Source organism: Camelina sativa, chromosome 14, assembly GCF_000633955.1.
Source record: "Camelina sativa cultivar DH55 chromosome 14, Cs, whole genome shotgun sequence".
In the NCBI taxonomy this organism is placed as follows: Eukaryota; Viridiplantae; Streptophyta; class Magnoliopsida; order Brassicales; family Brassicaceae; genus Camelina; species Camelina sativa.
This window is the reverse complement of record NC_025698.1, coordinates 2,888,130-2,898,074: the sequence shown is the minus strand read 5'-3', so window position 1 is coordinate 2,898,074 and position 9,945 is coordinate 2,888,130. Positions and strand designations below refer to the sequence as shown.

The window sequence follows — 9,945 nt, the reverse complement described above, 5'->3', positions numbered from 1 at the left end:
CCGTTTCTCCAAGTCTGAGTGTTTGACTCGCCGTCGTTACCGAGTTTCGTTCCCTCGCAACTCAGCTGCTTCCTCCGACCAAGTATCAGTATCTACGCAGGCTAAGAACTCCGATGTACACGGAAATAAGAAGGAGCTCACCGGATTGCAACCTATTGTTGAGAAGATGACGCCGCCGGTGAGGCTTGCCACTTCTGCTGTTGTTTTAGCTGCGTCTTTAGCTACCGGTTACGGACTTGGGCTCCGTTTGGCTGGCTCCAGGAATATTGCCTTGGGTGGGGCTGCTGTAGCTGGAGCCGCCGGTGGAGCTGTTGTTTATGCGTTGAACTCTGCCGTACCGGAGGTAGCTGCTATCGGTTTGCATAACTATGTTGCCGAATTTGAAGATCCTGCCGCTGTGACGAAAGAGGATGTAGAAAAGATCGCTGATAGGTTAGTGGTTGCCTGAATTGTTATCATCTTGTTGGGATTTTCACACACAAGTGTACTTAAGGATCCTTCTTATGTGTTGCAGGTATGGTGTTAACAAAGGAGACGAGGCATTCCAGGCGGAGATTTGTGATATATACTGCCGGTGAGTCATGTTTTAAATCCGAAAAAGTCAGATGTTGTCTTCCTCTTTTCTCGTAATTGGAGAATTCTTGTAGTAATCTTTGCATCTTAATCTGTGATTAGGTATGTAACTTCAGTGCTTCCAAGTGAAGGACAGTCTCTCAAAGGGGATGAAGTGGCGAAGATAGTCAAGTTCAAAAGTGCTTTGGGGATAGACGAGCCTGATGCAGCTGCCATGCACATGGAGGTGCTTTCTAGATTCTTTTTCTTCGTTTGTATTAGCCTTTAGCTTTTTTTTTTTGCAGTTGATTCAGAAGTATCTTGATTGCATAATCACTAATTCCTTGGTTTTGTTTAGATTGGCCGCAGGATTTTTAGGCAAAGACTTGAGACTGGGGAACGTGAAGGTGATGCAGAACAGCGTCGGGTGAGTCGCCAGTTCCTAGTATTTGTTCTTTTTATTGTGGGATTGTTCAGAAAGAGAGAGCGCAAGCGTGATCACAAGTTGTATGCTTCCAGTGCAGGCATTTATGAGGCTTGTATATGTTTCAGCTCTTGTGTTTGGAGACGCGTCATCCTTCCTTTTGCCTTGGAAGCGAGTATTGAAGGTCACAGATGCTCAGGTAGGCATCTACAATATTGTTATACTTGTGATTTTGCGTAATATTTGTTTTATGGGAAGTTGCATATTGGCAACTTACTCCGATATGGTAATCTGAAGTTCTCTGCTATTGTCTTAATCTCATTTCTAGGTTGAGATTGCTATCCGTGAAAATGCAAAGCAGCTGTATGCGGAACGGTTAAAATTAGTTGGTAGAGGTAATGTTTTACATTATGAGATGGGAAGTAATGTTACCTTGTAGAATACCAACATTAATTGTTACTTGCATGGGACTGTAATGATGTAATGGATCCTTTTCATTTAAAATTGATAATAGATATAGCTTAGTTTTTTCGTCAGCTTAATGCATGGAAACTTACATGGTTATCTTTCTAATCATGTTCTTGCAGATATTAACGTAGAAAACCTTGTGGACCTTAGAAAAGCACAACTATCATTCAAGCTTTCTGATGAGGTACTCTATTTCTTTGTGGCATTCACTTCCTGCATCTATGGTAGTCTGGTTATACCTCTTCTGACAGTTTCTTCTCCCTCACAGCTAGCTGAAGACCTGTTTAGAGAACATACAAGAAAAGTAGTCATAGAGAACATTTCATCGGCGCTCAGCATACTTAAGTCTCGCACACGGGCAACGTAAAGCACTTTAACATATTGCTTACATAATGATGCATAGAACAATTATAATCCATGTGAATTAATATGGTTTACACTTTCAACTAATTATTCTTGTACCAATTAGTTGTGACTTCTGCTGTAGGCTTGGGTGCATATATGTACAGTGGGTTTGGTGGGGATGAACAAAGATTGACATGTTGCTTTAGTTTTGAGATTTGACTTTTGCAAAAATTGATCAGAAATATTTCCCTCTTTTGCTTTGTTGAAGTGTCTTTCTAATATAAGTATTTTAACACAGTCTAAGGCTAAACAGTTATTTACTGTGAAGTAAAGTCATGAGATTTTAGTTTTATAAGCTTTTGTATCGTTTAGCTAATGAATAGTGGAAACAAATTGGATCATCTAGTAAGTCTAGTATATAGTAGTTTCATTGATTGTCATTTAAATAACCTGATTTTATCCAGGAAGAGTTTGGCATCTGTCGTGGAAGAGCTAGAAAAAGTACTGGAGTTTAACAACCTGCTGGTATCCTTGAAAAGTCATTCAGAGGCAGATCAATTTGCACGCGGGGTTGGCCCTATTTCTTTGATAGGTGAAGATGCTTTTGACCTCCTCTTTTCTGAATTAAAATTATAGGCTTTCAACCTTGCATCTCTGTGGCTTAGGTGATGAGTCTGATTTTGAGAGGAGAATGGATGATTTAAAGCTCCTTTATAGAGCATATGTTACAGATGCTTTATCTGGTGGGCGCATAGAAGACAATAAGGTAAACTCACACCAGATTTATATAAGATATTACATACTAAAGCTTGGTTGCAAGTTCTTTAGAGAGCAGGTGTTTCAGATGCTGTATCCTCTATCCAAGCCCCATTTTTTAAAATTTTTTGAATTTCTTTCTGCTGAATTGTAGCTCGCAGCAATGAGCCAACTTAGAAACATACTCGGACTGGGAAAACGGGAAGCTGAAGCTATTAGTATTGATGTGACGTCCAAGGGATACCGTAAAAGACTTGCTAACTCTGTTTCTAGTGGTGACCTTGAAGCACAAGACAGTAAAGCAAAATACCTTCAAAAGCTCTGCGAAGAGCTGCACTTTGATGCACAGAAGGCAGGCTCGATCCATGAAGGTATATGGACCTTCCATTAACCAATGAAACCTTATGTTGTTATGTTATGATTGAGGTATACAGTTTGAATTGCACAAATTGCCCAAATATAAGATAGGTCCATGGATTAAAATCTTAATAGTTTAGTTCATGGCTTGTAATCCTGCTGATTCCTTATCCTTGCAAGCTAGCTTTCAGTGTTGTAGATTTGGTTCTCAACAAACTTCCAATAAGTCCGGTGTTTTCACAGGGTTACATGCTGTACTTTACAATTTTGGTCTTTTTTTCTATTATTTGACAAGCACCTTCTCTTCCTCAGAGATCTATAGGCAGAAGCTTCAACAGTGTGTTACTGATGGGGAGCTGAGCGATGACAATGTTGCTGCCTTGTTAAGGTTAAGAGTCATGCTCTGCATACCCCAGCAAACCGTTGAGAAAGCTCATGCAGAAATCTGTGGAACCATATTTGAAAAGGTAATGTTATCACCTCCTCCCTTCATCCTTGTTTCATGTTCCTGCTGTATTTTCTTAAAAATATATGTTGATAATACATATATGGTTGCTAATACATATATGTATCATCTTTTGTTTTCAATATTTTTCCATTTGACTTTAATTTTGACTACATCATATCCTTTACATCTTGTTTTCGAAGTGTTTACCTACAGATACTTGTTTGATCTTTTCCAGGTTGTGAGGGATGCAATCTCTTCTGGAGTGGATGGTTATGATGCCGAAACTCGCAAATCAGTAAGAAAGGCTGCCCACGGTCTTCGGTTATCAAGAGAAACTGCCATGTCCATTGCCAGCAAGGCTGTGAGTATCGCACTATTCACTTTCTCCCTGTTTGGTATTAGGATTTGTTTTTTTCCGACTTCTCATAGCAAGACATGAAAAACAGAGCTCTTCATTGATGCAGGTCCGTAGGGTTTTCACAAACTATATCAGACGAGCAAGAGCAGCAGAGAACCGCACCGAGTCAGCAAAGGAGCTCAAGAAGATGATAGCTTTCAACACGTTAGTTGTGACTGAAATGGTTGCTGATATTAAGGGAGAATCATCTGATAAGGCACCTGAGGAGGAGCCTGTTCAAGAGAAAGAAGTAGATGGTGAAGATGAGGAATGGGGATCTCTTGAATCGCTCAGAAAGACGAGACCCGACAAGGAAATTGCTGAGAAGATGGGAAAGCCTGGCCAGACTGAGATAACTCTTAAAGATGACCTTCCTGACAGGGACAGAATCGATCTCTACAAAACATACTTGCTCTACTGTCTAACCGGAGAGGTAACAAGAATCCCTTTTGGCGCCCAAATCACAACAAAGAGAGACGATTCAGAGTACGTGCTTCTGAATCAGCTTGGTGGGATTCTTGGATTGACTTCGAAAGAAATAGTCAACATTCACGTAGGTTTAGCCGAGCAGGCTTTTAGGCAACAAGCTGAAGTGATTTTAGCTGATGGGCAATTGACAAAGGCTAGAGTAGAGCAGCTAGACGAGTTGCAAAAACAAGTTGGTTTACCTCAGCCACAAGCCGAGAAGGTTATAAAGAATATAACGACCACAAAAATGGCAAACGCGATAGAAACTGCTGTTAACCAAGGAAGACTGAACATAAAGCAGATACGTGAGCTCAAGGAGGCTAACGTGAGTCTTGACAGCATGATCGCCGTGAGCCTGAGAGAGAAATTATTTAAGAAGACAGTGAATGACATATTCTCATCAGGAACAGGTGAATTTGATGAAATCGAAGTCTACCAGACAATCCCATCCGATCTCAGTATTGATGTGGAAAAAGCCAAAAGAGTTGTCCATGATCTCGCTCAGAGTAGATTATCAAACTCTCTGATCCAAGCCGTGGCATTACTCAGGCAGAGAAACGCTAAAGGAGTGGTATGCAAATCCTCTTTTGCCTCTCTTTATCTTGACATAAACTCTGGATATTTCAGCTTGTAGGTATGACTCGTGTATGCTTATTCTATGGTTACAGGTCTCGTCCCTGAATGATTTGCTTGCATGTGACAAAGCTGTGCCGGCTGAGCCGATGTCATGGGAGGTCTCAGAGGAACTATCCGATCTATATGCTATTTATTCAAAAAGTAATCCTAAACCCGCGCAGGAAAAAGTCTCGAGGCTGCAATATCTGTTGGGAATAGATGATTCAAGTGCAACTGCGCTCCGTGAGATGGAAGATGAAGCATTATCTTCTGCTGCAGAAGAGGGCAATTTCGTCTTTTAAATCTTTGGAGAAATAGCTCGAGTTGTTTTGTATTGTTTTATGGTCGAGGGAGGTAAAAACGATTTTTGAATTTTAAATTTGACCAAAGCCTATGAAAATTTTGTATCAGAACCAAAAACTTGACCTGATTGGAATAAATTTAAAGATCACAATTCACAAACAACAAGCCGTGAACAAATATTGCCTACCTAGTATCTGAAAAGCGCTCAAAAATCAAAATACAATTATGAAAAACTCAGAAACTTTAATGAATCTTAGAATCGGCCAATGTGTAAGGAGATTTTAAATATTATGCACATACATACTCTATATGGCGTCACGTGATGTGTGTTTTCGTTTAAACATAAAAGATAAAAGATAGAATAACAATTACTTCAATGATTGAGAATTTGACCGTAAGTGGAAGTTATTGTTGTTTATTGAGGTCTCACATGACTGAACATCCGAACATGTTCAGATCTGATCTCATTTATAGACTTATAGTATGTACTGTTTTTGGCGAAATTTCTCATTATACAAAAATTACGTCTCCTAAAGACCCCTTATGATGGTTGTCACTTTTTTCTTCTTTATCATGTAAATTGTAAATCATGTATTTAGATAAACCGAAGAAGACTAGAGTTTGATATGATTCAATCGATTGATTCATGGAGATGGGAACATAGTTCAGAATTATTTCAAAGATTACAAAAAAGTGAAAAATTAATAACAAATTAGGAGAGAGATTAAATAAAAATAAGCAGAATCATTTAACATCTCTGAGTAACACCTTGACGATGGAAGCGTAACATCCTGAAGATTTAACATTATTATAATGATTGGATCCGTAGTCTAAACTCGAAGCAGATTCGAACCACATTGATCTTCTTCTGTTCCTCCTGCTGCACGAGTCAGATGTCCTCAATGGAGAAGACGGAACCGAAGATGAGGGCGACCTTGTTGATGAAGAAGAGGTAGAAGAAGAAGCCGGAGACGACGGGGAGCTACGATTCTTGGGAAGCAAGGAACCAAAGAGAGTGTTGGTTTTTTTAGGGTTTACGGGTGTTTTTGTTGAGGAAGGAGAAGCGTAGAAGTAAGAAGGAGGAGGTGTAAGTGGACCTGAGACCGGAGAATTGAAATCAGAATCAGAATCAAAACCGGACAAGGAGGATCGTTTAAAGAATCGTCTAGGGGTTCCGGGCTGAGACTCCCAGTTAAAGGGAATGGCGGCCGATGATCCGCCGTAATAGTCGCCGTCGACGACCACGGAGAGGATCAGTTTGGTCGTGGAAACCCTCGAACGATCCAGTTGAGTCATTGGGACACTTTGTGTTAGGAAGTGACTTTTGTTTCTTGGCTTCTTGCTCAATTATAAGAACTATGGAAAGAAAGAGACTTGACTTTTTTTTTGTTTTTTTCTTAGTATATTGGGTGAAGAAGATTTAGATTCAGATTCAAAAGTTTTTTTTGTCATCTTATTTTTGTATAGATTTTTGAATGAGTAAAAAAATATATTAGAATCTCGAGGTGTGATGTCTCTAGACTCTGCTTCATGGAAGCCACTGAGAGTATTATCTATAGTTCCAGATCATCTGATCCAATTTTATTTATAATAATACTTAACTTGCACACTCTTCTATTCTTCAACTAAGTTTTGGGACAATATTGTTAAAAGTCAATGTAACTCCGAGACACTTGGGACTTTGCCTAAACGATCCTATCTTTAAAGAGAGGATTATGAATATGCAAGCTTGATCTTGTTTGCACAGGTATAAAGCTCTTACAGTCTTACTCATATCATCACAGGCACAATTCACACACACAACTGGAATGTTCTTGTTTTCCAAACTTTTATTCCAAAGCATACATATATAATATAAGGATTATGCCTAAAGCTGTCAAAGTTAATCAAAGCAGCCCTAAAATGGTGAAAAGTCAGAGAGGGGGAGGTGGTTTATCGCTGAAATAACGTGTGAGAACATTGCTTTCAAGATTGGCCAAGGCATCGCTAGATTTCAAGCATACGGGTGTTTTGTACTGAACAAAAGAGGCACCCTGAGAGATGAAAAAGTTCATGACAGAATCGAATGTTCCAGGTTGCACCACTCTTATCTCTAGAGCTCCGATCGAACCCTCCTTGCTCCGAAGTTTCCTGTAACGAATGCCGAGATTTTCTTCCACTTTATAGCAACACTCCGTCAATAGCTTGTCATCCAGTTCAAGGATTTTGTTTTTGTTTTTCGCTTTGAGTTCCCAATAAATTACATAATGGCCTGGCTTAGTAGAGATATCAGCATAGCATGTAAAATCTGTCAGCATCAAATCGGAGGATTCAAGAACCATCCTTGCATGTGTCACTGCCTTTAAAAGCTCTTCCTCGGTAGTTGTCTCCACATCAATGCTTAGAGCCACATCTTTTCTACGGACAAATCTAAACTGAGGCGCGTTATTATAGAATCCAGTCACCTGTAGAATATCTCCCACTCGATATCTGTATAATCCTAACATGAAAAGTAGAATCAAGTTAATTAAATTAACATTAAAGGATAATTTAGTTTATACCACATGGATATATGTAACTCACCAGCATAACTTGTGACCAAGGTCTCGTAATAGCACCCTAACTTCACGTCTACAAGATCAACAATCTTGAGCTCGTTTACTTCATCAACAAGTAAGAACTCGAAGTATGCCATGTTCGGTATAAATGTGTAAGACACATCTTGTGGTTTGCATAGCGGATTCATATTCATTCCAAATACGGCTTCAGAAGCAAGATAATTCATGGAAACGATAGGCAACTCCTTGGAGTAGAACTCCAATGTTGAAATGTATTGAGTCATCTGACCTGTAACAATACACTCAACAAATTTGGTGTTCGGCCAAAGTCTACTAATTATACCTCCCCATGAAATCTGGTTGCATTCTTGTTCTATCAAGTTTGCTAACTCAGGATTAGGTTCTCCAAGGATCTCAGACACGCAGTTTCTGCAACTTGTGTCTTCAATCCACTCGCTCACCTGAGCCATTCGGATATTACTGCACAACTCCTTCCAATACTCTTCGAGAAAATTGATTGCTCGAACCAAAGTAGAAGCAAAAGCAGCACTCACACTCACAACCTCTTCTCTCTGGACAAGTCCACAGAGGAGATGACAATACATGCTCTGCTTATTGTCTCTGCATAAAACGATTTCGGTAGGACTTGTGCATGCAAAATCAAAGTTTGATGTCTGGTTCCTAAAGTGATCGCTCTTGTAGAAGTACGTACTTGCAGCCCCAACTAACAAACCGGAGGGAGTTGTAGATTCGGGTTTAATGAAAGCAAACTTCATCACCTTTCCTTGCTCGGCACCATCTATATGCCTATTAATTTTACATTTATCAACACTAATACACAAAAACTGTAGAAACACTTGAATAATGGAATATAGAAAACGAACCTGCATATAACGAACGCGCATATATTACGGAGAAATTTGATGTTCTCCAAGAAGTTCATGTTAAGAGGCAATAACTTTTGTTTTCCTCCTGAAGTTCCAGAACTACACATAAACCGTTACATCGAGTCTACTAAACTAATTGATACTTTAAGTCTTTAATTATGATCATGTACAGTATATGATAAAAACTGATATTTTACCTACGGGTGAATCCAGTAATGGGTTGGGCGGATATGACGTCTGAAGGCTCTCCATTTGCGATGCGCTCGATGTAAGGCTGAACATCCTTGTATGTTACAATTGGTATGTTTTTCTTGAAATGCTCTTTATCAAACTTCCCATGGAGAAATCTGTGGAGGTATTCAGTGTTTGCGTTTACTGTAAGTATATCTGCTACCATCTCATCTTGTATTTGCTTCACGTTCCATGTTAGATCTTCCAAACTCTGCAGCTTCTCCTCTAAACCTTCGTTGAGATCGAATCTTAGACTCATGTTTTCTTTAGTTTTACCTGGAATCAAGATTTGCACACTTGGTTTAATGTGTGTTTCAAGAAAACTAAATAAAATTGGTCACTACAGCTGGATAGTTTTGGAATCTCTATGTTTATATAATTTTTTACTAGAAACTAGAAAGGTCAAGTGGGATAATATTTTTTTGTGTGTCACCGAAAAAGTAAAACCAAGTGCATGAATCTTATATTGTAAAAGTGCATGAATTTAAAGGCTAAACATGTATTTATTTCATTATCTTGAAAGGATTTCTTCCTCCGCTTAACTCTTAAATTATACGTTTAAAGGCATCTCAAGTTTACTAAAAGCATCTTGTCACCCCGTAAGCACTAAGCCACTATGCGAATCCATTCACTAATGTTTCTATTGATTTATTTAAAAATACAAAAAAGATGTTTATCTTATCTTCTCGAGATAAACATGAAGCACCTTTTGTCACCTTAATTAATCTTTTACGAGTCCATTCACTTGTTTTATACTATCGAATTTCTATTAAATATCAATGTGTTTGGTACAAAAGAAAGAGCTGAAGAGATAAAAATTAAAAGTAATTGAAAAGTTGTAACAAAAATGTATAGTTTGAAACATTATACAAGTACTAAATTAAAGGATAATTTAGTCAGACGGCATTCCTTAATAAAGTCTTAAATTTATTAGAGGGAAAAATACTTTTTTTTTCTCCAGAAATCATATCATACAAATTTAATTAAAATATTATCTGCAAAACCTAAACAAAAATATTAAAGAAGACAAAACAATTTATTATTTATAAAACCTTAAAAACTTTAAAATTTTAAATAACATGAATATAAAAGTTTTTTGAAAAATTAAGAAAAAAGTGTGGTTCACAAAAAAAAAAAAAAAAAAAAAAAAAAAAAAA

General features: G+C 38.2%; 3 protein-coding genes across 4 annotated transcripts in view; 1 reads left to right on the top strand and 2 right to left on the bottom strand.

Moving 5' to 3' along the window:
- The window catches only part of LOC104739259 (protein TIC110, chloroplastic), a 13,278-nt gene extending 7,991 nt beyond the window's left edge, over positions 1-5,287 (top strand). The window contains exons 2-16 of the mRNA XM_010459551.1: positions 45-432; positions 515-574; positions 676-799; positions 911-979; positions 1,077-1,175; positions 1,305-1,371; positions 1,564-1,628; positions 1,713-1,807; positions 2,254-2,381; positions 2,455-2,555; positions 2,700-2,916; positions 3,215-3,369; positions 3,586-3,711; positions 3,815-4,786; positions 4,884-5,287. Of these exons, the coding sequence (XP_010457853.1) occupies positions 45-432; positions 515-574; positions 676-799; positions 911-979; positions 1,077-1,175; positions 1,305-1,371; positions 1,564-1,628; positions 1,713-1,807; positions 2,254-2,381; positions 2,455-2,555; positions 2,700-2,916; positions 3,215-3,369; positions 3,586-3,711; positions 3,815-4,786; positions 4,884-5,132 (2,915 nt within the window). The 3' untranslated portion in view covers positions 5,133-5,287. The remainder of the gene's footprint in view (positions 1-44; positions 433-514; positions 575-675; positions 800-910; positions 980-1,076; positions 1,176-1,304; positions 1,372-1,563; positions 1,629-1,712; positions 1,808-2,253; positions 2,382-2,454; positions 2,556-2,699; positions 2,917-3,214; positions 3,370-3,585; positions 3,712-3,814; positions 4,787-4,883) is intronic.
- Positions 5,804-6,542, bottom strand: LOC104739258 (putative protein TPRXL). Its single transcript, XM_010459550.2, has one exon. It carries the CDS (start codon positions 6,427-6,429, stop codon positions 5,878-5,880), a length of 552 nt encoding a protein of 183 aa, XP_010457852.1. The 5' UTR covers positions 6,430-6,542; the 3' UTR covers positions 5,804-5,877.
- LOC104739257 (4-substituted benzoates-glutamate ligase GH3.12-like) lies at positions 6,882-9,047 on the bottom strand. Of its 2 annotated transcripts, none has more exons than XM_010459548.2 (4): positions 8,755-9,047; positions 8,555-8,656; positions 7,696-8,477; positions 6,882-7,612 (listed from the first exon to the last, which is right to left on the bottom strand). In XM_010459548.2, the coding sequence occupies exons 1-4, from the start codon at positions 9,045-9,047 to the stop codon at positions 7,047-7,049; spliced, it is 1,743 nt and encodes a 580-aa protein (XP_010457850.1). In that variant the 3' UTR covers positions 6,882-7,046. The 2 variants fall into 2 exon arrangements, with proteins under 2 accessions (XP_010457850.1, XP_010457851.1); XM_010459549.2 differs by having other exon boundaries at positions 7,047-7,612; positions 8,555-8,642; positions 8,755-8,838.

What these genes read in the sequence shown, in the direction of transcription:
- LOC104739258 (XM_010459550.2), bottom strand. Translation starts at nt 6,429, where the DNA reads ATGACTCAACTGGATCGTTCGAGGGTTTCCACGACCAAACTGATCCTC.
- LOC104739257 (XM_010459548.2), bottom strand. Translation starts at nt 9,047, where the DNA reads ATGAGTCTAAGATTCGATCTCAACGAAGGTTTAGAGGAGAAGCTGCAG. An exon ending in ATTACTGGATTCACCCGTAG is followed by an intron (nt 8,657 to 8,754) that starts GTAAAATATCAG and finishes GTTTATGTGTAG; the next exon opens with TTCTGGAACTTCAGGAGGAA. An exon ending in TGCGCGTTCGTTATATGCAG is followed by an intron (nt 8,478 to 8,554) that starts GTTCGTTTTCTA and finishes TAAAATTAATAG; the next exon opens with GCATATAGATGGTGCCGAGC.